The 27,479-nt window shown below is 37.6% G+C and overlaps 4 protein-coding genes across 8 annotated transcripts in view; 1 reads left to right on the forward strand and 3 right to left on the reverse strand.

The window, feature by feature from the left end:
* Nucleotides 1–5,498, reverse strand: part of abca7 (ATP-binding cassette, sub-family A (ABC1), member 7) — a 36,025-nt gene extending 30,527 nt beyond the window's left edge. For both annotated transcript variants that reach the window (XM_008406658.2, XM_008406657.2), the window contains exons 1-5: nucleotides 5,210–5,498; nucleotides 3,616–3,714; nucleotides 2,635–2,728; nucleotides 1,561–1,702; nucleotides 783–907 (exon numbers count right to left, since the gene is read on the reverse strand). In XM_008406658.2, the coding sequence (XP_008404880.2) occupies nucleotides 783–907; nucleotides 1,561–1,702; nucleotides 2,635–2,728; nucleotides 3,616–3,681 (427 nt within the window). In that variant the 5' untranslated portion in view covers nucleotides 3,682–3,714; nucleotides 5,210–5,498. The remainder of the gene's footprint in view (nucleotides 1–782; nucleotides 908–1,560; nucleotides 1,703–2,634; nucleotides 2,729–3,615; nucleotides 3,715–5,209) is intronic.
* A 1,309-nt stretch (nucleotides 5,499–6,807) lies between these two features.
* LOC103463357 (amyloid-beta A4 precursor protein-binding family A member 3) lies at nucleotides 6,808–17,542 on the reverse strand. Of its 2 annotated transcripts, none has more exons than XM_008406656.3 (11): nucleotides 17,268–17,542; nucleotides 15,139–16,145; nucleotides 14,755–14,785; nucleotides 14,512–14,657; nucleotides 14,309–14,395; nucleotides 12,974–13,147; nucleotides 11,600–11,779; nucleotides 10,255–10,467; nucleotides 8,120–8,239; nucleotides 7,875–8,015; nucleotides 6,808–7,773 (listed from the first exon to the last, which is right to left on the reverse strand). In XM_008406656.3, the coding sequence occupies exons 2-11, from the start codon at nucleotides 16,063–16,065 to the stop codon at nucleotides 7,702–7,704; spliced, it is 2,091 nt and encodes a 696-aa protein (XP_008404878.1). In that variant the 5' UTR covers nucleotides 16,066–16,145; nucleotides 17,268–17,542; the 3' UTR covers nucleotides 6,808–7,701. The 2 variants fall into 2 exon arrangements, with proteins under 2 accessions (XP_008404878.1, XP_017160015.1); XM_017304526.2 differs by having other exon boundaries at nucleotides 15,139–16,160.
* Nucleotides 17,543–17,852: 310 nt separating this feature from the next.
* pex11g (peroxisomal biogenesis factor 11 gamma) lies at nucleotides 17,853–22,710 on the reverse strand. 3 transcript variants are annotated; one of them, XM_017304530.2, is made up of 5 exons: nucleotides 22,612–22,710; nucleotides 20,961–21,158; nucleotides 20,702–20,880; nucleotides 19,384–19,458; nucleotides 17,853–19,155 (listed from the first exon to the last, which is right to left on the reverse strand). In XM_017304530.2, the coding sequence occupies exons 1-5, from the start codon at nucleotides 22,630–22,632 to the stop codon at nucleotides 18,903–18,905; spliced, it is 726 nt and encodes a 241-aa protein (XP_017160019.1). In that variant the 5' UTR covers nucleotides 22,633–22,710; the 3' UTR covers nucleotides 17,853–18,902. The 3 variants fall into 3 exon arrangements, with proteins under 3 accessions (XP_017160019.1, XP_008404875.1, XP_008404876.1); XM_008406653.3 differs by lacking the exon at nucleotides 22,612–22,710 and adding an exon at nucleotides 21,765–21,981; XM_008406654.3 differs by lacking the exon at nucleotides 22,612–22,710 and adding an exon at nucleotides 21,765–21,980 and having other exon boundaries at nucleotides 17,853–19,152.
* Nucleotides 22,711–22,731: 21 nt separating this feature from the next.
* On the forward strand, nucleotides 22,732–26,511 carry LOC103463355 (mediator of RNA polymerase II transcription subunit 26). The gene is made up of 3 exons (XM_008406652.3): nucleotides 22,732–23,046; nucleotides 24,588–24,662; nucleotides 24,737–26,511. The coding sequence occupies exons 1-3, from the start codon at nucleotides 22,975–22,977 to the stop codon at nucleotides 26,102–26,104; spliced, it is 1,515 nt and encodes a 504-aa protein (XP_008404874.1). The 5' UTR covers nucleotides 22,732–22,974; the 3' UTR covers nucleotides 26,105–26,511.
* Nucleotides 26,512–27,479: the final 968 nt, after the last annotated feature.

Consider the following 27,479-nt stretch of genomic DNA (forward strand, 5'->3'; position numbering starts at 1 on the left):
AAATACACAGATCAGAAGAAACTCAAGCTTTCTGCTGGAAGGTTAACACACAAACTAACATTCTTGTTATGTTTTACTGACAGACAATCAAGGTGTAAATAACGAAGGTGGAAATAGTCAAGGTGTAAACAATCCGGCTTTAGGGAATTAAGTGTGCACCAAATGGGAATCTGAAAGCGGGTTTTCATTTAGTGGGAATAATCTGGTTCAATACAGACTGAAAAGAAAGAAATGGTGGCTATTGTTCCTCACACAGAAGCAGTGAAAGCTTCACCCCAACTAGCCATTCAAAATTAATGAGGAGCTTCAGGTCTAGACTGAATAAATGACACTATTTCCATTTAAGTTGAGCTATTTATCCAAGATAACGTTACAAGAATTACAGCAATAAATCTGGTTACTTTAAGGGTTTTTAAAAGTCACGTTTTTGGTTCAAATAAATTATTTCAGCTCCTCTAGAAAAAAAAAAAACACTCAGACAAGTTTAAGGAATTGAATTACTGTCAAACAAAAGAGCAAAACCTGCTTTCATTCACCTGATTTTGTTTCACGGGAAAACTCCGGTAACTTAATCTGACGACGACCAGGAGAAGGCTAACATTATACACTGAAGCTCTTTCATGAAAGCAGACGCAAAACAATCTGCTTTTCATTCATCACCAGTTCACACCAATCACAAAGTGAAGCTGGGATACGAGTATCTGTACAGACCTTACAATCTGGAGTTTTTACCAGAAAAAGGTTGAAGTAGAGTTTTCAAGTATATAAAATGTCACAAGTACTTGGCAGCGATTTAGATCTTTCCCTCAGGAGCCGGACACTTCCCATCAGGTTCAGAAAACTGGAGAAGCTCCGATTTCCTCTGTCGGACAAAACCGTCTGAGCATCCACAAAAAGACGAGACAGTCTGCAGGAGAACAACAAGGAGAGAAAACTTAACTTGGACAGAAGCTTGCTTTACTTTGAGCTGCAAACATCGATATTTTTTAAACTGTTGACGTAGACTTCTCAGATGCAATCAGCTGCAGTTAAAAGAAATAAAGATATTTTCTTGACTGTCTCACGACAATTTTCACAAGACGTTTGTTTTTAAATACTTAGAGGAAGGGATGAAAGAAATGGTTAAAAAAAAGTAGTCAATGTTCTTTTACGCAATATCCTCATCTGCATACAACAAAAGTAAATAATCCACATGTCCATTTCTCTACAATAAGTGACATTTAAGTCCTGTAACATTTTAATCCACAGGACTAAGAACAAGAACAACGCTCCAGTTAACTGCATCATTGCTTCCGAGTCATTTAAGAAGCTAAAATACAGCAGGAATGGACACAAAGTGCCATGATTCCCCACTTCAAACCATATTTTGTGTTTTATAATCTGTTATCAAAGATCAGAACTTCTTTGTCGTCTGTGTTTATGTTATGATCTACCAGCACAGCCTGCTGTCTGTTCCAAAAATCACAAAAACAAAACTAGATAACAATGACCTATATTTAAAAAAAAAAAAAAAACTCTTCTGTGCCAAATATAAACTCTGACTTCCTCTGTTCTACCTACATGGAGTTGTCAAAGTTTCCCACTTGGCCCGGCGTTTCCCCCGGCGTTGGGCTGTGGAAGCAGGGGTTGTTGATGTTGCAGACGATGCTTCGAATCCAGGGAACGGTGCCGACCGACGGCATCGCTTTGTTTGGGAAGTGACCTGCAAGAAATTCAAAGAGAAATGAACGCTTAGGACGCACAGATTAAGATTAAGATATATATTAAGATATACATATTAAGATTGCGTCACGTAAAAAACAAAAATGTTATAGTATATTTATGAAGTTATGAAAAGACAAAAACAAAAATAAAAACATTTTGCAACAATTATTTTTACATTGATTTTATTTGACACAAATAGTAGTATGTAATTATGAAGATAAACGAAAAGGATGCAAAAGAAAATCTAAAAAGTTGCTTTAAGGAAGTCTTAGAGGATTTGTCTTTACTTGTTTTGCATATTTAGGAACTAAAATGTTGGATATTTTTTCAGGACTGGATCAAAAAAACATGGACTGGGACTTTGGGACATGCCAAACCATAAATATGCTTGACCTGAACTACTGTAGCTCTGGTTGGATTTTGCCCTAATCTTTTGCAACTTCAAACAGGTTTTCTTCCCATTTCCCTTTATTATTTATCCTACTAACTGTGTATATGCCAAAGAGTTCAGCTTTAGTCTCACCTGACCAGAGGTTTTCTGCATCCCCCTGCCGAGCTTACAGACAAAAGAACCTCTTAGTGTTTTCCTTCAACACCGACTGTCCTCTTTCATTAAGGAACATTTAAATCCTCTAACAAAATGAATAGTTGCAAGAGTCATATTTTTAAATTTGCCTAAATGAATTTATAGAGACGGCTTGTTGATTGTGCAGTGTTTTCTCATGTGAAACTCCTCATGTGAGCAACCTAATTCTTCTGAGAAAACTTGTCACAGAAGGTCAATAACTCTGCAGGATTGGAAAGCAGACGGGTGCATGGCACAAGCACCACTCTGAGTGAGTTAATCTTGATTAGCTTGCTGGCAGAAGGCCATTTTTCAAACCTTTGAGAGTGAGAGAGAAAACACCTGTACAACAACGAATCACTTACATTGGCCTTGTTTGAAAGGAGGGTGTGAATGACGAACAGAGATGAGGATGACAAAGATGAAGAGAGGCCAGAGGAGCTCGATCAACAGCTGGATCTGCGGGGAATTTGGAAAGGATTATCAATACAACAAACATTTACCGTATTTTTCGGACTATAGCCCGGTGCGGCTTTTGTGTGGATTCTACTTCAGCCACTAGGGGGCTCTTTAGTAGGAGGTGAATCATTGGAAGTCAAAATTGGAAATCAAAGAAGAAAGGGCTAATTTTCATTTAGAGCAAGCACATGCTAGTAAGCAGGCTACGGTGGAGAAATATTTTCAAACTCATACCCCCTCATCATCACACGAAGAAGTTCATATGATGCCGCTTTTAAGTTGAAGGCTATCGATCAGATCAATAAGTTCGGCTCACGCCATAGTTCGGCGTGAGCGGTGGAGACACCAGCGGCTTATAGCCCAGTGCAGCTTATATATGTATGTTTCCAGTTTAAAAAAAAGAAAGAAGAACTTTGTAGGTGTGGCTTAAAGTGAGGTGAGCTCTATAGTCCGGTAATATTGATAATTTACCAGAAACAAGAGCTTGTTACTAGCAACTAGAAACGCACTGAGAAACCAACCAGTATCAGTGCGTTCTGAACTTGAACTAGTGCAATCAGTAAAAAAGTGATTTTTTATTTTCTATTTTTTAGAATGGAGTTAAAAAAAAAAAAACTTTCTTCAAGAATTAACTCAGTTCTGCAGGTTCAGCTGTAAATACTAACCTGTACCTAAACATATGACCAGTGAACATTTTGTTATTTATTGTTAATAAAGTGAAATCAAAATTGACTAAAATTAATTTTGGAGGTCATACCCCAAATTAATATATCTTTGCATTCGCTTTAGAGTAATGGTTTTAAATACCTACTTTAAAATGTATCCCAATTTAAAACTTACCTGCAAAATCAACACACTTTAATATTAAAATATAAAAATGTAATAACCTTATTCCGCCTGCGGTACGTGACATTTTTCCAGAGGAGAAGGTAGAGCTGCCTGAAAAACCCCATCGCTTCCAGCCGTTACCATGCCATGACGTTCTCCTGCAAAACAAAACAAAAACAAAGACTGATTACAAAATGGGTCAAACTCAACAAGAGGTCCAAGTTTCTAGGTTCCTTTCTGCATCCGTGGTGCACAAAGGACTGTTATCACAGATTCTTCCTTCCAGCATTTAGACTACAAACATCACTGCTACCAACCAACTCAGCAAGTGTTCACATTCCTGTTGATATTTGCAGTTTTCGCATTTCAAATAACATTCCAGCCTTTATTTGCAAATATTTTAAGTCAGGTAAACAAGCCTGACTCAAATAACTACTGCCATGCAAAGGACCTTCTTACTGCTTTGAGAAGCTGAACCACTTCAACTGTGAGTCATCTTGATAAAAGGTTTGGGTGTTATTCCTCTTATTTTGTACATTTGCCCTTACTGTACAGTTTCCTATTCAAGTTTTTATATATTTTTTACTTTTGTGTGAATATGCATGTTCCCACTTTACCTTGTTACACCAGAATTCCCCCACTGTTGGAAAATTACAGCCAATTCTATTCAATTGCATTATGAATTTTGTTACATTTATCGTTTTTATTTTAATAATTCACTGTATTGCTTTCTTTTTGCATGATTTGCCATGTACTTTTTGACTGCGTGTTCTGGGAGAGTAAAGGTTGCATTTCATGCCCGCTAAGATCTGCTCGGCCCCGACAATCCCCTGCTTGATCCTGAAATCCTCCTGATCCAAACGGCTTACCTTTCTCACCTGAAGACGCTCACTTTCACCCTACTATTCTTTTCTCCTCTGACCTTTACAGAGGTAGAGGAAACATAAATCGCAGGTGGAGCGATTCTGTCAGGCTATCAAGTCATGCTCAAACTAATTTCCCTTGCAAAACAACCTCAAAGGATGCACATACATTCAACAGCAGCAGAAGAAGTTAAAAATAATAATAATAATAATAATAATAATAATAATAATAATAATAATAATAATAATTCATTTTATTTATAGTCACATTTCTCAACACCCAATGACACATCAAAACATATCAAATCAATTAAAATATACAACAGTAAAATAATAAAATCTTTAAATAAAAAGAGCAGGCAGGTATGTTTAAATTTTAAATTTTTCCCTTGTCAATTACATTCATTCATAATACTTTTAAATTTTTATTTAACCTTCATTTTTCCAGGATAAAAACCCATTGAGATTAAAAACCTCTTTTTTAAGTCCTGGCCAAGAGGCAGCAAAAGTATAACTGAAAATATTAAACGCGACATTAAACTATGTATAAAGTGTAACCCTTAACATTATTAATAATGGATCAATATTGAATTAATGTCAACTGATTAAACAAGCCATCCCCATGACAACATAGATATATTCTCATTTTCAGATTAATCTGTTTAAACCAATCCACATTTAAAATAAACCTGAACTATAAACGCTATTTATTCTGTAATTAAATAATTTACCGGGTTAAACTGTAAAATGGTAAGTAGGCAATAAAAATAATTACCATAAAAATAATTACCTTGGTAAATGAGAAACTCGGAAGCAAAACACTAAATTCCTGATTGGGTAACGCTAGCTTCCTCTTCTTAGCATCTCATAGTGATGCTATTTTAGGGTTTACAGTCTCATTCCGAAAGCGGTTTAAAAAGTCAAAACGGCACGAATTTTCCTCCGAGGAGTAAATCTGAAGTCACAATGACCTTTCTGAAAATATATGATCAATTCATAACTCCTGCAACGGCGTCAAATATACAGACAGCCTCACCGGGTAGCTTGACATTGACTTCCTAATGTTTCTGTCATCAGGTGGAAGCTACTTAGTCCCGCCCACCGGCAAAACTGATTGGACAAAGTTCGTTCCGGGGTGCGGTAGTTGAAGCCGGTTCAGAATCTGATTGGTGAATGTCGTATTTTCGTAATTAAAGGAAAGTTGATCAGCCAATCAGTCCCACGAAGTAGCTTCTTTATGAATATGTTAGGTAATCACAGTTTATAATAATAATAACAGTAATTCATTTTATTTCTAGGATGTGGACACCGTATAAAAACCATTTAAAAAGAATGTATAGTTTCCAGTTGTGCAAAATATACTCAAGTAAGAGTAGCGCCACTTCAACATATTTTAACTCAAGTAAATGTAAAAACTTACAAATTATTCAAGAGCAAAGAGCAAGTAATCGGCAAGAAGGCTACTTAAATACTCAGAAACATCTGATATTTTCAAAATAAATTATGTCATCAGACACAATGACAAGGTTATGTGCAAAATAGATTTTATGAAACACTAATACAAATTATACAAATAAACTAATCTCAAAATAAATTCAGGCTGCGGGATGACTTTGTTTTTCTTTGTTTTGTTTTTTTTTTTAAATAATGGACTTCCAATGACAATATACACTGTTTACTGTGTAGGGAATGTCAGAAACTCAGCCTCAAAGGAGTAGGCTAGAAAAAATATCACAAAATGGTCAGCAGACCCAAACAGGTGAAAATCTTTCTGCGGGGTTGGTGGATGCAGACCTCCAAAGTTTATGTGGCTTTTAGATTATCTCAGGTACAGAGTGTGCAGAGCTTAGAGGGATTTGTTTGTATTGCCAGCGTCCTCTGCCTCTCTGTCTGGTAATTTAATGAACTAGTTTGGGTTAGTAACTGCCATAATGGTATTTTTTGAGTGCACTTTTCCAAAGGGGATTGTAGTTGTCTTTAAGAAGCTGGATTCTTCCTCTTAACTCCACTGAAATGATCTCTTACTGTTACAGAAGACAGACAGTTCCACCAAAACTATGTATAAAGAATGGCCCATTATAATCAGAGTAAATACTACAGACCAGGCCATCTTGTCCATCATCAGTGCGTGACCTCCAAAATGTTTTTTTTTTGTTTTTAATAAATAAAATTGTGCAAAAAAAAAAAAGACCTACTTTTTTAGCATAAGTGCATCAAGCTCAAAGGACATAAAAAAAGTATTCAACTTGATAGGTATTTTCCTAGAACCTACATAAAAGAACCACAGACAACGTATATGAATTTATGACAAACTTCTGCAAGCAAAAGGAGAAGACTCTGTCAACTGCTTCTCAGAGCTGTTCACAGAGCGTTCTGAAAATCTCTGGGTAGAGCTTGTCTTTTATTTTCAAACTTCAAAGAGGGAGGATAGGCGAGATAGACAGCAGAGGAAAAACAGCAAAGGTCGTAAAACAATTTACCTAAACAACTAGCAACCCAGTTCCAGATGCGATATCTGATTTACGGCCTGAGCCCGGTTCAAAACTCGGTCAAACTGTTTCACCTGAAGATGAACAGGCAACTGTGACCCCCAGGTCAGTTAATACATACAGTTTAAAGAGAAGAACACTTTAACCTGAAACAAAATGATAATACCAAAAAATCTCTAACACAACTCTTTATTTGTTCATGCATTAACAGGCTCTCAATACATTACATGAAGATAAATTACTGAACATTTTATTCAGCGTCTATATCAGCATAAAAACATACAAATATATTTATATCTATGAAATAAGGCAGTAATCTTAAATTATGCATATCTCTACCAGGCCAGTAAGACACTGCATGAAGAGCCAGAACGCTCTCTAAGGTTTGTGTTGATATGCATAAAAACATGATGAATAGGAAGTCACTTTGAAACACTCAGACCTCTTATCCTGATTCAGTGAGGTCACTTCAAGTATGTTTATAAACAGACTCACTCTGAAAGCATGTAAGGCTGGAAAACGCCAAATGATTCTCACCAGCATCCAACGTGATGAATTTTAATTTTAAAAAGACTGCTTACTCTTTCTAAAAAATCTAATAAATAAAAAACAATCAAGCCTCCAAATCTTACATTTTAAATAATGCTCTCACATTAAAATATTTAAGATGACTAGTTTGTGGCATACTGGCATTTGTGCGCTACAAATTGCATAATATTTTCTGAGTTTGGCAGAAGCTTATGAAGCTTGGACGCTGTGCAGCGACTACATCAATGCAAAGCAGGAAAAATGCTTAAAGAAACACTGGCTGCTCTTGTCCCGTCAGGAGTCGATACGTCGAGGCGGGCATTGTCTTCAAGTGAATCTGTGAACGAACGAGAAAATTCACCAAATTTTGACAATATCTACCAGATCGGCATCCATTAATTCAGACTTTTACAGCTGCTTATGTTAATAGTTACCGACCTCTCCAATCGCATTCGTCAGGATCTGGATGATTTTGTCGTGGGGAGTTGCAACAACACTCTGCCCGTTGATTTCAATGATGCGGTGACCGACGCGGATTCCTCCTCTTTCTGCAATACCGCCTCTCATCAGACTGCAGATCTGGAAAAAATTAAGAGAAAACGTCAGGTTTTCATACAAAGAAAGGAATCAGTCAATGCTTTATTCGTTCCCAACTGCTTGGACAGTCATCAGAATTGACATACGATGCCGTCCTCGACGCTGAAGCCAAGCTGGAACTTGGGATCTGGTCTCTTTATAATCGCCATGGTGACTGGAGGACAGTGGACAATGCTGAGCTTTACATACTTTTGGCTTTTAAGGTCCTGATTGAGAAATAGACAAATAAAAATGAAAAAAAAAAAAGTTAAATCTCATCCAAGTGCTCTATAATCTTCACAAAAGCAAAAAAAAAAACAAAACAAACTAAATACTGAAAAATAAAAAATAAAACACCAATGTAAAAAAGCAACAAGTTTGTAAAAAAAAAACATAAAAATTCATACATTTAAAATATCTGAAAGTCACAAAGAGTATCGTTTTAAATTAGGGATGCACAATATTAGAAAACCTTGAGACAACGATAATTTTGGTAAATATTGCAGTGTATTATAAGCCTGGCGGGCCACCAGGCTTTACTTGCAACCCACCAGGCTAAACATTGTTTATTTTAATTTTTTTGTATTTTTGCCTTTTCTAACACTTTATAGTTGGTGTTTGGGTTTTGCTAATGTCTTCCAATAACACACTTACAATTACCTAGTCATATTTTCAAATTTCTGGTCAACTTTTAAAAATTTTTTAACTCAAAACCACGACTGCTAGATGCCTGTGCTAGCGCCTCTACCACCTGAGTTAGAAACCACTACATTTAAAGACTTTTGTTTGTTGTGAGAAGCTATGTGATTAAAAAAAAAGATAATTAAACTACAGAGAGTCTGAACATATTTTCCTTGGATGAGTGGAAACTCCTAGTAACAGATATTATTTGGTTAGTCACCGTTATCTTTAACTTGAGCAACATGTTTTAGGATGACCAATAAAAGTTTCCAAGCTTTGGAAACAGTAGAGTCACTGAAACAAAATGATCCCATCACAGTCTGTACTGATAACATTCAATGTAGCACAGATTACTGGAGATGTCCAAACCATGAGAGTACTCACAAAAATACTTAATGAAAAAAAGTTACATTTTTTTATTATCAACAATGCAAAAGTGAATATGTTTCTTCAAATATGCTTTCCGTTTCTTCAAAACCAAGTTTAATGAATAGGTCTGTTTTAGTGTAAAAGTAAGTGAATTTTTGGGGATTCTATTTCTGTTTTTTGTTTTAAAAGAAAAACAAAAAACATGGTTAATAAAATTTAAATAATACTTGTTTCTACATTTTTCCATTTGAAGAATATTTTATTTTGTCAGTAAAAATCTTGTTCTATGGGTGAATGCAGCACAAAATCACTAATAATACGCCTGGTTTGTTTTATTAAAGTATTTATAACTATCTGTTCAATCTAATCCAAGTTGCTAAGTTTCTATTTTACATGACCTTTGAAGCAGCGATACGAAATAATCTACATGTTTGGGGAAAATTACAACTTTGTACAATCATTTGTGCTTAGAAAACTTTCTTTAATGCACAATATATTTAAATAAATGTACATTTTAATGATTTTTTTTATTTTTATTAAATTAAACCTGTGGTTCTAAGATCGGGTCTGATTTAAATGCCAAACTCCTAGTATTTGGATTAAGTGAAGGTAATAAAGCACAAATTGTGATTTAAGGACTTTATTTATAACTCCCAGTGTAACAGATTTTAAGACTAAAGAAAAGAACTCTCTACCACACTGTCCAATTACAAAACAAACACAGCACTGCTCTGTGGAAGATACACACGAAATCCCAACTTAATAGATGTTTTGTAATCAGATATCCAGAAAATTATTAGTAGAGTTAGTAAAGTACTTAATCCTCTTCATTATCTTTCTCCTCTATTACTCAGCTGTTAAAGTTGTAAGCAGAAACAAAGACATTCCATCTCACAAGACTCCACATATTGTTAGCATGCAAAGCAAAAATTAACAACACTTTGACTATATTAACCAAAACATATTACACTTCAAACTGATTTTAGCCGTATTAATGTTTTACAGACGTACACACTTAAACCAACTATCAAATGAAGAATATTGCATCACAGCGCCATCTAGAGCACAATGGAGACAATGACAGATATGAAGAAAGCCAGAAACATTTTTGTTTCTCACTCAATGTTATATAATAAAGTCAAATTATTAGTTTAAGTATCATAACAAGCTTGAGGCCTTTTTCTCTTCTTACCCGGAGGATGTTCTGGCAGGTGGTGATGGGCAGACCCACCAGGCTGGTGCCGTTGACGGACATGATGCGGTCACCAATGCTGAGTTCCCCGCAGCGTTCAGCTGGACCACCATGGAGGAGGTTGGCCACCATCACGGTGGGCAGGATGGACCCCCAACCCGACTCCACCACGGCCAGACCCAGGATCTCCCCGGCAACCTTAGTGATCCCAATCTGAACCACAAACACACACAGATTTCATAAACAACCAGAAGTATTTGCTCCACAGCTGCAGGAGTGTTGGAAAGAGCAAGAGCTTCTTAAGAGACAGAGCCCAATTTCAAGACTTCAAATCGCAAAGTCAAACATACATCATGTTTGATATATATATAACAATTTTTATAACAATTGAAAATAACAGTTACTTGTGATATAAAATGGCTCTACAAGGGGGTACCCAAAAGTTTCCAGAATGACGCTGCTGCACGTGCAGTTTTCGTAGTACACGATTCTGCCGCTAGGTATTTTTTCAACCACGCCTTCTCAATCAGTGTGCCAAGCGGCGTTGATGTGGAAGGTTTCATCTACCCGCAGTGAATTTTCTTGTTAGAGCTGTTTTGTCCAGCCATCGTTTTTCTTCATGGAGAAGTTCTATGAGCAGCGCGACTGAAGCTTTGCTTCCTGCTTGGGAAAAAAGCATTGGAAACCGTTCAAATGTTGAAGTCCGCTTACAAGGATGACGCTATGTGTCAAGCTCAGGTTTTCTCATGGTTTACCCGCTTTAACCGCTTTTTTCCAGCTTTTTTCCGGCTTCACAGCGCGGCTGTGAAGTTTTGCTTTAAGCGGTTGATCATCAATTAACATTTCACCATTTTTAAAGCGGGTAAACCACGAGAAAACTTGAGCTTGACACATAGCGTTATCCTTGTAAGCGGTCTTCAACATTTGAACGGTTTCCGATGCTTTTTTCCCTGAGCAGGAAGCAAAGCTTCAGCCGTGCGCTGCTCATAAAGCTTCTCCGTGAAGAAAAACGACGGCTGGACAAAACAGCTCTAACAAGAAAATTCACGAAACCTTCCACATCAACACCGCTTGGCACACTGATTAAGAAGGCGTGGTTGAACAAATACCTAGCGGCAGAATCGTGTACTACGAAAACTGCGTGTGCAGCAGCGTCATTCTGGAAACTTTTGGATACCCCCTCGGATGTGCCTGGAAAATGCATACCACCACTCCTTTACAGAAATAAAAGTCTAAAGACATCAGTCTGTGTCTATTAATCTCTATATGTTTTAATAACATATTAAATCATTGAATGGGTTTATGAATAAAACACCAGATGATAAAGTTTCAATCATTCGCTTACATCTCGAAGGTTCTGAGAGTCCGAGAAGTGGGCCAAGTCTCCATTGTAAAGCTCCTGACTCTCCAGGTAGTTACTGTATTCGCCCGGTTTCAGATCGCTGGCCTTGATGCCGTTAGCCTGTAGAAACTGCTGGTAAGCCACTCCAAATGCCTGTCCGATGGCCTGAGCGATGACCTGAGCCTGTAAGGAGACACCAGGAGGATGAGGCAAACAAGGTTCAATATTTACACATGCAAGCAGACTGGAGCTGCAACTAATATCAACTAATCAGGTACAATAAATGGTCACATTCTGCAGATTTTTCATTTAACCTCTTAATTTTACATATTAGAAATATGTTTTAAAAAATTCAATTCAATTTTTAAATAAGAAAGAAAACGTTTTATTGCCTAAAATGAAAACATCGCTGTCCTCTAGTCAATACCTGATCATTTGAAGCAAAGAATGAATCTGCAGCTAAATAAATACTTCAACATGTGAAAAATTTGCCCCTTTTTTATTGACTTAACATCAGCACAGTGCACTCATGACCTGCTGATTATTTTTTGATTAACAGATTAATAATTTAATAGCAAAAACTGCTTAAGAAGATATTTTGTTTTAGAACATTTTAACCTAATGAAGTTAAAACTATGACATTTGATGAGTGCTGAGTGATGAGCACATTTATAGACAACTGTTATTTTTTGGTCTAAATTGTATAGTTTTGGCTTAGTAATTGCTCTGAATATGCTGTTCTTCCAGCAACTGGACTTTTCTTAAAACAATTAATCATTTAGTAAACGATTAATCAATTACTAAATTAGTTGGTGATTATTTCAATTATCGATTAATTGTGGTTAATTGTTTCAACTCTAAAGCAGAAGTTAAATTGGAAAAGTAAAAAAAATACATTTTACTTTCATATAAAAAATACAATAGAGAAAATATTTGTCCACCTTAGAACTGAAGCAAATAAAATAAGCTCTGTACTCTGAGAGGATTTGCCATCATTAGAGATGCTGCAAGTATGAGAAGAAGGGGAAACAAATGTCAGAAATTGTTTTTCTGGGGTCTTAAATTTCCCACAGCTAGTTAATTGCTCAAATAAATTAAATGTTGCCATTTATGGGAAAATGGAACAAGTGCCAGACCATTTGATTCTCAGGGGAACTCGCTGGCTGAAACCAGGCCAGACTAAAGCTGAAATAACAGAACATCTGAGACTTTTACAGCTTCACTGTGGAGAGAAGGAGACGCTGGAGCATTACATCATCCTGACCACCTGTTTACCCTGTGCTGCTAACAACTTACAGCAACTTATTGTCACAACTGCTGGATTCCAGGATTCAAAACGATAATAATGTAAAATTTTAAACGATTAAACAGACTCACATCCTCCGAGGAAAAAACATGGCAAATCATTAGGCACTTCTTTTGAGGCTGCGATGAAGAGGAAGCGGCGTCCGCGTCCTGCCCTTTATGTTTCCTTCGCGCCATTAAGACGACAATGTCACCAATGTCTGCTATGTAGGAAATCATCTGCAAAGAGTGATCCATCATGGCTTCCTAAAAGGAAGTGAGGCATGAGGAAGCTTGACGTTATTAAATTATTTCAGCGAGTCTCATCCTGAAACTTAAAATTTTGACGACTTCCCTTATATGGGGAAATTTTTCTGCCATAAGTCAAGAGCACATTTTCAGTTTGAAAGCAAGACTTTATGTCTTTCTTCTCAAAACTTTTAATACTTGTGCTCAAAACTTCTGCTCTCTTTCAAACCTTCACTGTGATTTCTCAAACCTTTGTTCCTGCTCGGAAAAAGCAAACTTGACCCTGCTCACAGCAAATCTCCACTTGCAAATCTCTCTGCTCGCTTGCAAATCATTTTCTGCTTACCTGGAACAAAAAAGTACTGTTGCCTGGCAACCTCTGAGCCAATAGAATGAAAGTGTCATACTGGGTGCGTTTATTTCCTCCTAGTGGTTGTGCCTGTGTGGCTACTGTTGATTGTAGCAACCTGCGCCACCCACTGGATGTAGGGAAAAACATCCAGACCTCAGCTTTCTGCTCCATGTTACACTAAGCATACGCCAGCAGTGTGCTGCTGACATTAGGCAGGAGTTTGTTCATCCAACCAAAGAAAATGGATCCACAGAACCAGCCACAACATGATATCTATCTTAGTTAATCAATTTGATCTAATCTATCAATTAAGTGGATGATACAGGTTGCTACAGTCGATAGCAGGCACACCTACTACAAGGAAAACAACGCACCCAGTGTAACACTTTCATTCTATTGGCTGAGAGGTTGCCAGGCGCGTGTACTTTTTTTGTTTCGGGTGTGAGCAGAAAGAGACAAGTGTTGAGCATATGGAGAAAGGTTTGAGAAAGCTCAGTGAATATTTGAAAGACAGCAGAAGTTTTGAGAACAAAAAACATGAAGTCCCGCTTTTAGACTGAATATGTGTGCTCTTGAATTATGGCAGAAAATTTCCCCAATACGCTTATGATTCAGTTTGTCTATAAGCAATAATCATCATAATAGACAATACGAAACACTTGAAATATATCACTCTCGGTAATAAATATATAGAAGATAAGTTTAACTTTTTCAATTGAATTAGTTCAATAAATTAGCTTTTTTTAATTCACTAAGCTGCACCTTTCTAGAGAGGTGGACACACAGAAAGGAAAGCATAAAGACTTGTTATGATAAATTTTTAGCACCTGTGTGTCGGCTGTAAGCACTTTGATTCGTTTTGTGGAGATGAACAGATCCACTTCGGTCATCGGCTGGGACTCTCCCTCTGGAGCCTACAGTCAAACCCAGCAGCATCAGAACTGGACTGGTTACCACTGGAAACCCATTCATTTCTACAGGCCACACTAAAGTGCTGTCCTTCTGAATCTAATATGTTTTTATCATTCACCTTGATCCTGTCAACGGCCTCCTGAGCCTGGGTCATGCGAGCGTTTGTGGAGGGGTTCCTGTCCGATTTGAGCTGAGTGGAGCCCAAATACTTGGCTCCAAAGATAACGCCGTCCAGCAGGTCTTCAGGGTCACAAGGACCAGGCACTGAAACAGCAACAAATCATATTAGAAAACAACAAAAACTCAGCAGAAGAGGTCATAAAGATCTCATTAAAAGGGGAATACAGGAAATCTAACTCACCATCTTTATATGACGGTTGGTCGTCAGCGCTCTTTGAAAAGCAAATTGAAGACTCAATTAATAAATTAACATCATACGTGTGTGAGAAGATGAAATTAAAAACAAACTGTGAAGCCAAAACCAATAGAAAGAATTTTAAAAATGGAAAAATAAGTAAATTATATTTATTTGTCTGTTGTTTTTAGACGTAAAAATATTGATTGAAATGGTTGGAAATGGAGTTGATAATTAGATATGAACATGTTTCAGGAAGAAATTTGGGATTCTGACAATACTGGATGGCGAAACATCAATTTGACCTGAGACTATTATTATTCCACCTCAGAAATGAACATCCCCGTCGTGTAAATGTCTTGGTTATGTTTTAGTCATTTCCACACAAACCTGTTCTCCGTCGGCACCAGCCTCATCCTCCGGCGGCTCCTCCCCGAGCTTCATCCACACGGGTTCGGGGTACTCGTCATCCGGGAGCGAAGCGACGGAGTCTTCCCTGCGTCGCTGACCGTTTGCGCTCTGCCTCCAGCATCTGCGAGGATCCTCCTGGCTGTAGGAAACGGAGAGAACGGCGTCGACGTCGCCAAAGAGAGGCAGGTGGGACGGATGGGCCGTAGAACCGATCTTCGTGCACTGCAGCAGTCCCAGCAGGTCTCGCTGGTGGCTTTCGGAGAAAAGCAGCCCTGTAGTTTCAGTGCTTTGAGTTAGCATGGAGTGACTGCACACTTCCTGTTCAGCCAGACTGGAGTAGTGATCGTCACGGCGCTCTGTGTCCCTCATCTGAAGCTGGGTGAGCAAGGCGTGGATACGGCTATGATCCTCATCACCTGATCTCCTGTTTGAAAGCTCCGCCTCTTCTTCGCTGGCCGCCTCCTCAGAACCTCCCAACACCTCGCGAGTCGTTTCCTCTGCAGCTGGAACATCTGTATCTTCGACTTGAACTTCTATAGCCTGATCTGACTCTGATGCATTTCCCAGAAGCACCTGCTGGTATGACTGGACCGGAGTCGACGAGTCTTCCCCGATCAGAGGAGGGGATTCTGTCTCTCCGAGGCTGCTCAGATCCAGGAGGTCAGCAGAGGGAGGCAGGCCGGAGTCTTCCAGATCATGAGCAGAACCGGCTTCGCTGGAGGAGTCGGACCTCCAGTCCAGAGGAGGAGGAACAATTAGATTGTAGTTATCAAGGTCTTCTGCCTCTGGCACTGGAAGCGCACTGATTCCCTCCACTGAGGCTCCAATAACAGGGTCAAAGTCAGACAGTGGGCCATCTGCAAGCGTAGATGCAGTCTGATGATCCGGGAAGCAGTCAGAGTCCATTTTGTGTCAAGGATAAGATGGCATTACCGAGCAGAATCCGTACTGCGATCACAATGTGGCAGAATCTCCTGGAAGGATTCCTATAAAGCAAAACACTAAAACCATTATAGGTGGTTATCAATAAATGACAGTATGTAAGACAAGTACTTTTATTTCAGTAATTAAATTAAAAACTGGAAACTTATAAACACAGTGATATATTTCAAGCATCTATTTTTGTTAAGGTTATGACTTAGAGCAGATTATGAATGTCCTCAAAGGGCTAGTAGTGGCAGAATGTGTTTATAAAATCAATTAAACTATTAAAATATTAACAAATAGCTGTCTCTGTTTTACTTTGATTGACAAAAAAACATTTAAGCACACCAATGTTGTTTTAAGGTTCTTTTAATGTGGCCCGCTAGACAATTTTTATGTGTTTAGCGGGCCACATAAAAAAGCTATGGGCCTTGAGTTTGACGCGTGTGACTTACAGTAACTGCAACCACAAACTTCAGCTGCTCAAAGAAATGTTTTATCACATAACTCCAATTAATCTGAAGACTGGGGACCTGTCTGTTGTTCACATGTAAGCATGTCATGACAGTCAAGAGCGACTATCTTCAGTGAGAGGCCTCCTCTGATTCGTTGGAACACTGACTGCTACCAGATTTCCTACCTGCACAGCATCACCTCCATAACTCTTTGAAGATACTTAGATTACATTTTATTTCCTTTTAGGACAATTAAAGTATTTTTGAACTGAGTTGAAAATGAGTAACTTTTTTTATTGAATTAATGCAATAAAGTATTTTACATTTTTTTTCATTTATTAAGATGCACCGGTATATCGTTTGTAACACAAAATTATAATTATCGATGGCGTAACTAATATACCTACTGCACAGCTATAGTTTGTGAAATAAACAGTAAAATGAGACGAGTTTCGCTGTAAAAGCACAACAAGAAGGCTTCAAATAAACACTATGCTTCTGGGGAAATGCACAATTCTTCATATAAGTAAGGGAAAACCAATTTTAAAATAAACTAATAAAAGTAGAACTCCTTTTAAGTCTACAACCAGCCTAACTGAAGTAGCATTATTACTAGCTAGATGCTAACTGCTCCACTTTACAGTATTTACCTTAGTAGACAGGTGCTGTAATGAAAGCTAAAACAATGAACACATAAAACACCATAACTGCTATAAAAATAGTTCTTACCGGATGTCGAAAATCTTTCTCGCCTCCTTTGTGTCCAGATAGACACAACTGTCGCTGCCACGACCGATGAGTCGACGTGTTTAGGAATTTGAACCCTCTCCACAACTTCTGTGCATACTTTTTCCGTCATACTATTGACATCAGTAATTCTGACATAAGTAGCAATTTAACGGAATGCCTCACTATTATAGTTTTTTAGGAGTAAATTGGACTAACTTTTAAAGCTACTGCTGCTGTCGAGTGACTGCTTTTATTTATTGTCCACCACTATCCTGCTGCGGCGTTCAAGTTCCCCCGTAACTCCCCAAATAATCCTTACAAATTCTGTCTCTTTACCCATTTTATATACGTACGTAGTTACATTTATACAGAAATCCAACGAGTTTTTCATTAAGTTGCATCTAACTAGCTTTGGAGAATAGATATGAAGTATAATATCTCTAATGAGAAATAGTTGACCTCAGATTTAAACTTTACTTACGAGCCACATCAAATGCAACAGTGAACTACGTCAACAGCCCTGCGTCCAAGCCCCGATTAATCAAATGTCGATATTTCTATTAAGAGACATATTTTTTATTTTATTTTTTTATTTTTGGTGAATAAAATGTTGCATAAATAGTTACCCTATCATTTTGGTTTGAAAAACTTTTACCACATACTCTGTGCTTCTTTGAATATAAGTATCTTCCTGCTTACAATGTTAGAAAAAAGCATTTTCTGTTTTTTTCTGCATCTATTTCAGATAGAAGTCGACAAGAAAAAATTTTGATCCATTTATCTTGAAAAAGTTTTAAATATCAGTCTTCTTTGGTTAGTAATCCCCAAAACACACAAATAATGAAACAAAACAGAATAATAAGTGATTTTAGCTTTAATTTTTTTTTTTTAAATCATAAATTAATAAACATGAATTAAAGTTCGTCATAAAGACTGAGTCAAAATAACATTACATATCTGCCTGCAATGTTCTTTAATCGTTCTTCCATGCAAAACATCTATTTTTGCAATTAACTGAACTTATAAAGACGACTCAAAGATCTGAAATGCTGTCCACATGAGCTCATTTTGCTTAATATACATTCATCTAAATAAAGCCATTAAGCTGCTCCACATTGTTTGCGGTTTGTTAATGTCTGAAGCATTATTAAAACAGTGCTGTTAGAAATATTTCTCCGTTACATGTTTCTTTCCATTTTCCTCTTTTTCCTAATAAATTTTAATACTTGAAACAACTGACCAAATACAGATTGTGGTTTTCAAAAAAACACCCTCCTTGTAAAATCATAAGTTGTCATTAATCAAATTATTGGGAAACACAGGTTTCCAGTTTTACCAGAAGCCTGCGAGGAATCTAAAATCAACAAATAAACAGAATCGGCCTGACAACATGAAGTAGGCCAAAAGGCTTCCAAGGACAATATGTCATGCTTTGATCTACATAAATTAAAGAACAGAAGAGAAACAAATATACTTAAAACGTAAACTAAGCTCATAATTTCAAAAACATTTCAGGTAGCTAACACAGGTGTTTTATTTATTCACCTACAGAAAGTAGTAATACTGTAGGAGACAGGAGTAGAAATTAATCTAAACAGCTGATCTGATCAAATCAAAAAGCTGTTCATAATCCAGTTAATTAGCATCTCCTCCTGATTGTGAAGACAACGCTATACTGTCTGACAGCTCACTACTGCTGCTGGTATTCATCTGAATCAAACCTATTAGAGAGGAGGTGGAGCCCAGCAAGCCCACCAGCCAGCTGGGGAACCATCCTGCCCACAGGAAGCCTGGTGGCATCCAGTGAACGGCGTTACTGAGGTCCGCCATGCTGCTGAGGATGGAGAGCATCTCCGCTTGCATCTGCCTGTGGAGGTCAGACCGTCTGCAGGGGAAAACAGATTTACTGAGCTTTGGAAAACTGTATATTTCTAATACAGAGCGATGTCTTACCCTGTTAGTTTGAAAGAAAAGAAACATAAATAAGACATGATGACAAACAAAAAACTCTAGATTATATTTGTTAAATGCTTAAATAGACTGAGCGTATAGCTTGCTTTAATAATAAAGCAAATGTCAATGAAATAATGAAAAAATGAATTTGCTAAGTAAACACCTGCTGCTGCCTCCTTCGCCTCTCTGGTGTTTCTTCTTCAGCTTCTTCCTGAGCAACAGCAGAACTCGAAACAATCTGGAGAAATAAAGATTTGCACTAAAACTCTCATTTGAGTCTTTTTGTACTTCAACAACTTTCTTTATTTAGCTCATGCTTTCATGACTGAGTTTCTTATGAAATATAATTTTTATCAGGTTTTCTGCAATGGATAGTTACAAGTTAGTTTCCAGAAACTCGGCAATACTTATAGGCTACAGACCTAAAACCTAAACACTCCCTGGAACTTAATCTGAAATAAAAAGTTACTTTTAAAAAGTTTCAAATTACTTTTCCCGAAAAACAAAGCAAGGGAGAGACATGTCCAGTTCTAGTTGCTGAAAAGACATGCAAAAAAATAAAAATAAATCAGGAAAAGGGTCATCTAAAAATATATAGGGGTAACATTTGTTTTTTTTTTTAAAACCGGTCGGACCTGAAAGTTAAAATGGTAACTGGACTGAACTTGTAGCACTTTTCCAGTCCTTTCGACCAATCAAAGCGCTTTACAGTAGAGCCAAACTCACCTACCTCACAAGTAATTGTTAGGGATGCACCGATTTATCGGTACCGATTTCCCTAATTTTGGGAAATCAGTGATCGGCCGATTTTTTCATGTGAAGCTGATCTTAACCACCGATTTTATCTACCTCAAGCAAAGGTATTTAAATCAACTTCTGTCTTCTTCTGCTCTGCTGTGAGATTGGTTTGACTAGCAGACTGGCCCACCAGATCAGGTCTATGTGTTGCAGTTGACAACAATCATCTCACTGTTGGCAACTCATCAACTTTCTTCCAACATTTAGCAACATTTTAGACAAAAAAAATTGGTATTGGCCAAAATTGGAATCGGCAGGTCAGGATTTTGAATAGATCGGCGATCGGCCAGAAAACTGCAATCGGTGCACCCCTAGTAATTATATACCAATACAAAACTTTGGGTTAAAATACACACCAGCTGGCTGGAATCAAACCTACAACCTTTGATTTGCAAGATACCAAATCTACCTACTGAACCATCACCACACTGTTTGTTGTTTCAACAAATTACAAATCCTTTTTCTACAGAAATCTCATCATTTAGCAAATTTTATTAAAGTAACGTATGCTTAGTTTGTTGCTAAACATATATATATGTATATATGTTCTTCTGCTCTGCTGTGAGAGATATAATTTTTTTGTAATAAAAAAAGAAAACATATTTGGGGTAGTTTTGAAGCAGTTTCAACAGATGCAGTTAACTCAGCTGATGTGTCCCGATATCTGAGTGCAGACGTCTCACCTGAGGATCCCCAGCAACAACGAGGTTCCCCACAGCACTGTGCTGAACAGCCACCACTTATCAGACCTCACTTTGATCAGCTCTGCGTCTGCGGCCCAAGCAATATGTTCACACGGATAGTACAGCTGGTCAGCCACGTTCGTCAGCACCGATATCCAACGGACGCCTGCATCCTCTTCCTGCAGCAAGAATCTAATCAGTATCAACAGGAGAGATGGGACTTGTGCGCATATGTAAGCAACATTTTGTTATGAATCACCGAAGCACCAAGTCCGTAGCTGTGGGAGTACGCCAGCATGGAGAGATCATCAAACAGCCTCAGCACCGTCCTGCAGTGGCTGAGCTGAGCAGAAAACAGAAGCAAACTTTTCCCAAGTCGCTGAGATGATGCATCTGCTGCTGCTTTCCTGGTAAGAGCTCCTCCCACCAGCTGAGAGCCATAACAAAACGTCCTGATCTGCAGCCAAAAGGTAAAACAAATAATAATTAATGGATGAAAGTCACAAAATCAAGATTATATTTATAAAAATAACACCAAATAGAAAAATATTAATAGAATTTTACAACACCAGAGCTGGGTAGTAGTTCACTTGAGTAACATTTTTGAAAAAATGTACCATTACTTTTTTTTTTTTTACTTTTACCCGAGTAATTTTATTTATGAACTACAGAAAAATCTTACTCTTGCTACAATTTCTTAATACTCTCCCGACTGTGTGTAACTTCACTAAATGAAGAGCAAGTTTGTTTGAACCAAAAATTCACCAAACACAGACACACACACCTGCAGTTTTTAATCAAAGTTTCATAAATGTTATATTGAAAGAAACAAACAAACGTTACCATAAGGCACTATCTAATCAAAATCCAATAAAATCGCATGGCCAATTCAATCCGTCATACAGACTGATTCAAAGTAATAGTTTATGCCAATATTACTAGGGTAAAATGCATTAAATTACTCATTTACAAAATAAATAACTAAATTATTCCCTGCAGAAGTATCCGACTCGGTGTTTTCACTGCAGCCTTTTGATTAAAACGAAATTCAGTGAAGACTCACAACTTTATCTCTTCCTCTGTATGTCTCTAGCAGTCGGACCAAAGACTCCACAGACTGCTGCATGTCCGATTACACACACAGAGCCACAGGCACACTGTGATAAATAAATACACTCTAATTTGATTTAGTTTCCGCAGAACATATTAGCTTCTGCTGCACACATACGACAACCTCTGCACCTAAATGCACCAACATTCAGCTGGACTTTGAAACAGGAACTACTTCAAATAGACCAGAGCAAACGATCGTCGATTTCCAATCGCCACTCTGGACGTAGCCAAAGCTAAGTGTGTAAGGCAAGATTTCTGCAACCAGATAGAGGAGGATCAACTGTACAGAGTCTATTATAACAGTCTGGATCAAATCACAGGCACGAACATTAGCAAATGGTTGGTTCAAGTGGGTTTGCAATTTGATTAGAGAAAAACATTTAGTTGACTGTTGGATGGAGGCTATATAACTTTAAATTATAATATTTATTAATTATGGTAATAATTAAAATCATGAAAACTATTATAAAAATACAAACATTAAATAATCACATGTAGTATTAGTAATACTAGCAGGAACACTAATAATAATAATAATAATAATAATAATAATAATAATAATAATAATAATAATAATAATAATAATAATAATACAGCTAAACCAAATGCAGAAAATATTAAATTTACCTCAGCGATTACCAAAATTAGTTCTAAAATAAACATATATTACTGAGAAAACTAAAACTATTCAGTTGATTGCTATCTTTCGTGCTTCTTGCCATTCAGAGTATCAGAGTTGAACAAGCCACTCACAATATGGCGGGATGACTGACATACGCATCAATGGCGTCTCTCACCAGTATGATGTCTGACTCCATTTTTGTCTCGCGAACGACAAGTGTGTTTTACGCAAGCCATCCAGTGGTGGTTACGTAAATAGTTCCCGTCATGCTGTTCGCACGTACCTCACCAAAAGCCAGCTCAGAGGACCGGGGAGGGAGGAGGAGGCGGAGGCGGAGGCAGACAGCTGAGGATCCCTGGCTGACTCCGGTGGTGGATTCACGAAGCAGGTGACGGACGGCGGGGAGTGAACACAAACACAGCAGCGTCATTAGACGTTATGTCCGCTTTCAAACAATATCTTACATCTGGTCCACGAGTATCTTTGGGTTTTCCAAACGCTTTGTTTTGTCGAGAGGGATTCTGGTGTCCACCGGGCGATGTCAGCGGCCACGGCCATTCCGCGGATGATGAGAGACCGGCTGCTGCAGGCCATCGACGGCCAGAACAACGTGAGTATTTTAAAGTTTTACAGCAGAGGAAACAGAATGGGGAAGGAGTAAATAATAGGCTCTGAGACTCAATGTGTCAAAAGTTACTCCAATTAATGAACGTTAAGCTTTATGAAGTGCTGCAGGTCTGTTTTAATTGCTTGTTTTCCTTCAGCAATATGCTCCCCGTCCATTTCTATGTGTAGTCCAGTCTATTTTTAATGTAAAAATAACAATGCAAAAATAACAATGAAGACCAATTTGATTCATTTCAGGTTGAGTTTTCAAAAAATATTCAAAAAAGAAAAGAAAAATGTATGTGGTCCATATAATGTTTAATTATATTCAGATCTTATTAGGTTGACAAGAGATAAAGTCCTCAGGCAATGTTTTGTGTGCTTTGTTTTGTAATGACATTTCAGGGCAATGAATACAAGAACAAACACTAAGAAAACATTTTCTGCATAAGAGCTGCTGTTGCTCTGACCACCATAAATTCATCCAAATCCTGATGATCTTTTTCTTAATATCGCGGTTGTTTCTGTTTGTTTCTATTTTATTATTTATATTTATTTGCATTAAAAATTAAACATTTTACAACCTATGCAAGAAAAGAAAATGAGATGGCTCAAAAATTATGCACAGTCATGTTCATAATTCGTTGATTTCGAAATGATGTTATGAAATGCAAGTGATCATGCATTCAACCAAAACCAAACTTAAGCATTATTCAAGAATTATATTTGTTAAATATACCTGTATTTGTAAAAAGTGATTATGTGCAGGAACACTAAGTGTATATGATGCTGTTATAATTACATAACATGGGGACGTCCTGCTGTTCTTACTTGTGCATTTCACCAGTCTAACTCTAATATTAATAATTCAAACCAGGAAATTACCAGCAAAACCATCAAAAACAGTGCATGTTAAGATACCAATGATTGGTATACTAATCATTGGTATCATACCAATGATTAAGAGACCAATCATTGGTATCTTAACAGCGCATGTTAAGATACCAATGATTGGTATACTAATCATTGATACCTTACATGCACTGTTTTTGATGGTTTTGCTGGTAATTTCCAGGTTGAGATTACCTTAAATCACTATATTTGTTATCAGGAGTAAAATTTTACACCTTTCTAACAACAGTGTTTAGGGTTTTATTTAAATCTTTATGCTTCTCTCTGCTAGTGAGATAATATTTGCATGTTCTTGTCTTTGCTAGTCACATTGAACCTGAAACCAGTATCGGTACATATTTTCATGAATGCAGGTGTACATTTGAGACTCTATGCAAATGAATGCTTGTCCTAATGACCCCTGTTTTCCCTCCGTAGTCCACTGACTTATTGGTGAATGTCAATAAATTAGGATACGATCAAAAACTTTTTTTGTTTTTTCAGTTCAAAAAGTTGGAAAGTGATAAATACACGGTATATATAGTGTTTATTTCTGGTTCAAGTGATCCATCATTTTCAGGTTTTTGAAACTGACGGATCACATTTTCATTAGCTACTCCTTTATTACATTGTAAACCTTTGTCTTCTGAGCAGATACGCAACATGGTGGTGGTTGTGGAAGTGATTTCCAGTTTGGAGAAATACTCTATCACCAAAGAAGAACTAGAGGTATGTTAAAATACAAGTCTGATTAAAGCAACTCTTCTGGAAATCAAATTACATCTGCGATGTTTTGGTTGTAGGAGACGCGCCTTGGGAAGCTGGTTAATGACATCCGGAAAAAAAACAAGAACGAGGATCTTGCAAAAAGAGCCAAGAAGCTCCTTCGTACCTGGCAGAAGCTGATCGACCCGGGTCGGGGTGACTTGGTGCCCAAAGAACTCACTGGTGCATCTTGGCCTTCCAAAGGCAGCATTCAGCCCTGCTCCTTTCCTCCAGCTTTGAGCAAAACTGGCTCAGAGTTAAAGGCCAGAAGTGACTTCAACAACTGCTGTCCAAATCTTGAACCAATAAGCAACAGGAAACGTAGATGTGACAAGAAAGAGGGTCAAACAAAGAAGCCCAAAGTCGCTCAGGATGATGCAAAACAGCAGACATCTAATGGACTTGGTGGGAGTTTTAAAATTCCTGCAAATACTAATGCACACCAACCATCAGACAGGGATACGTTTAAATATCTGGACAATAGTAAGTCAAATAAAGTTCCTATTCACACTGTCAAACCTCATCCAAGTGCCAGCAACCCTCCTAACACGCTTATGCAACGGCAGGTTAGAAGGGATAAGCATCAACCTAGAAGCCCTGGTTGTCCGTTGCAACATCCTGAGAGCCTAAAGCAAGAAGCTGTACTAAAAAAACGACAAAGTAGTGGAAATCCAAGTGTGAAGGTGGAGGAATCTGCTCAGCCGCTTAATGTTCACACAAACCTCTCAGGGTCTGCAAATTTGTTGTTTCAAAGCAGGACTTCAAGTTTGGATGATGAGACTATTATTAATGATGCTGTGAACAAGAAAAGAGAAAAATACAAGGCTAAAGACCATGTTGTGAACCTGAATGGCCCAATTACAGAAGACAAAAGCAAACCAGCGAGGATAAAAGACAGACGAATCACATTTGATCCATCAACAGGACAAATTAAACGCACCTGCCCTAAGGAGTCTTCAGAAGAGCAGGAAGTCTCTGAACTCCAGCTGAAGCTGAGTCAACCCATTCCTCCGTGTCCCTTCCAGCAGACGGACTGGAAAGAACTGTCAAGGAGCGAAATAATCCAGTCCTACCTCACCCAGCAGAGCAACATCCTGTCGTCTGGTGCACACACACCTGGAGCCAACCTTTTCATGTCGGAGGTTTGCAAAAGAGCGGATCACCAGAAGAGGAATACCACAGAAACGTCCATACTGGTATCAGACCATCATGTCAAAGAGTTACCTGGAGTTGGCAGAGAAATCAGCAGTGAAGACCTGAACCGATTACAGAGGCGGCGTTGGTCCGGAGTTAACGGGTGTTACGACACCAAGGGGAACTGGTACGACTGGACGGAGTGCATCTCTGTGGACCCACATGGAGACGAGAGCAGACTGAACATTTTGCCCTACGTCTGTCTGGACTGAAACGCTGTTCAGCTTGGAAGTAAATCAATTGATCAAGTCTACAAAATGAGAAATTTTAGGAAAATTTTACCTTATTTGTGCCGGATGTTTGGTCCATTCAGCTTTTGTTTTTTATTTAAATTTAGTAAAATATTTAGTTTTCTTAGTGGCATTTGATGACCGTCTCATGAGAATTTACAAGACACATTTTCAGAAATCATTAACGACACACAAATACTTTAAAACTTAATTTGTCCAAAATTAATCTCATGCTGTTGTGTTTAGGACTGTTTCATTTGCAACTGTACAGATTTAATTAAGAGCGTTTACCGCATTTTTGACCACCTGAATACAGTTCAAGCAAATTACCAACACTCAGCTGATGTACATTTTCACAAATAAATTACAATATTTTTTAAAACGGAAAACGTTTGATACGACACAAAGTATTTGTCCTTTATTAATCATGTTTTACTTGCTTTCAATTTCTTTTTTATTGTAGGTAGGACCGTAACTATCCACCGAGTTGTGTCAGAAACAAAGTGAGTTCAAGTGTTTTAGAAGAAACAGAGACTCATAAATATAATAAAAAATATGTAATTTCTGCATGCATATAAGTTTGTGAACTGCAGATACTTTCGACTTGACAAGTTCGACCTGTGCAGCATAAAGCCTGGACACCAGCCTAAGTGATCATATCTCAATTGCTTCCACTGCATGCAAATGACCTCAAAACCCTGTCGTTATTATCTGCAGTTGAAATTTGCATGCATTATATACAGTCTACCATTTTTTTCTTCCTTACTGACTTTAAATATACCTTCCATTTTTTCAGGTAAGTTAAGACCCGTGTTTTTTCTATTTCCTGAAAGCAAGAATAATGATTATATTTATTAACATAAGCTTAGATTAATTAAGATTCTTGTGCTTTGAATAAATTTGTAGAAGGCCAGGTGATAATTTCATTGTTTTTTGAAAGTGTGATTAACAAAATCTGAGAGAAATGGAAGCACAACTGGGGCGATATCTTTAGGCACATCTCAAACATGATGCATATTTTTGGAGAGGTCAACAAACCTTACTCCATTACACTTACCCTGTAAGAAGAAATCAGCCAAAATTATAATTATTGTACGAAGAGTTTGTTGACAGATGTCCAAACTTTTCACCCCCAACCACACAGTTTAAAGGTATTTCCATGTAAAACTCGAAAAAATGTAAACATCTGACTTTGAAGAATGAAAAAAAAAAAGTATATAGCTTACAGTATAAAAGGTAAACCTTTGATTTATTGTGTCTGACAGTAAATGTTTGTACAGTGTATAAACATCTGATTTTGGCTGTAGCTTGCCACTTGAGTTCATCCTGGAGGTTTGAAATAACTTTGAAATTCTTG

The sequence above is a fragment of the Poecilia reticulata genome, chromosome 4 (assembly GCF_904066995.2).
Source record: "Poecilia reticulata chromosome 4, P_reticulata-male-v2, whole genome shotgun sequence".
Classification (NCBI taxonomy): Eukaryota; Metazoa; Chordata; class Actinopteri; order Cyprinodontiformes; family Poeciliidae; genus Poecilia; species Poecilia reticulata.

Bases quoted from the DNA above. Each gene is read 5' to 3' on its own strand.
- pex11g (XM_008406653.3), bottom strand. From the start codon at position 21,827: ATGCAGCAGTCTGTGGAGTCTTTGGTCCGACTGCTAGAGACATACAGA. The intron at 19,459-20,701 runs GTGAGACGTCTG...TTATTTCTCCAG, and splicing joins TTGTTGCTGGGGATCCTCAG to ATTGTTTCGAGTTCTGCTGT. The intron at 19,156-19,383 runs GTGTTTACTTAG...TGTTTTCCCCTG, and splicing joins GGCGAAGGAGGCAGCAGCAG to CAGACGGTCTGACCTCCACA.
- LOC103463355 (XM_008406652.3), top strand. From the start codon at position 22,975: ATGTCAGCGGCCACGGCCATTCCGCGGATGATGAGAGACCGGCTGCTG. The intron at 23,047-24,587 runs GTGAGTATTTTA...TCTTCTGAGCAG, and splicing joins CCATCGACGGCCAGAACAAC to ATACGCAACATGGTGGTGGT. The intron at 24,663-24,736 runs GTATGTTAAAAT...TTTTGGTTGTAG, and splicing joins TCACCAAAGAAGAACTAGAG to GAGACGCGCCTTGGGAAGCT.
- LOC103463357 (XM_008406656.3), bottom strand. From the start codon at position 16,065: ATGGACTCTGACTGCTTCCCGGATCATCAGACTGCATCTACGCTTGCA. The intron at 11,780-12,973 runs GTGAGTCTGTTT...GTCTCCTTACAG, and splicing joins ATGTTTTTTCCTCGGAGGAT to GCTCAGGTCATCGCTCAGGC. The intron at 10,468-11,599 runs GTAAGCGAATGA...TTTGTGGTTCAG, and splicing joins ACTCTCAGAACCTTCGAGAT to ATTGGGATCACTAAGGTTGC.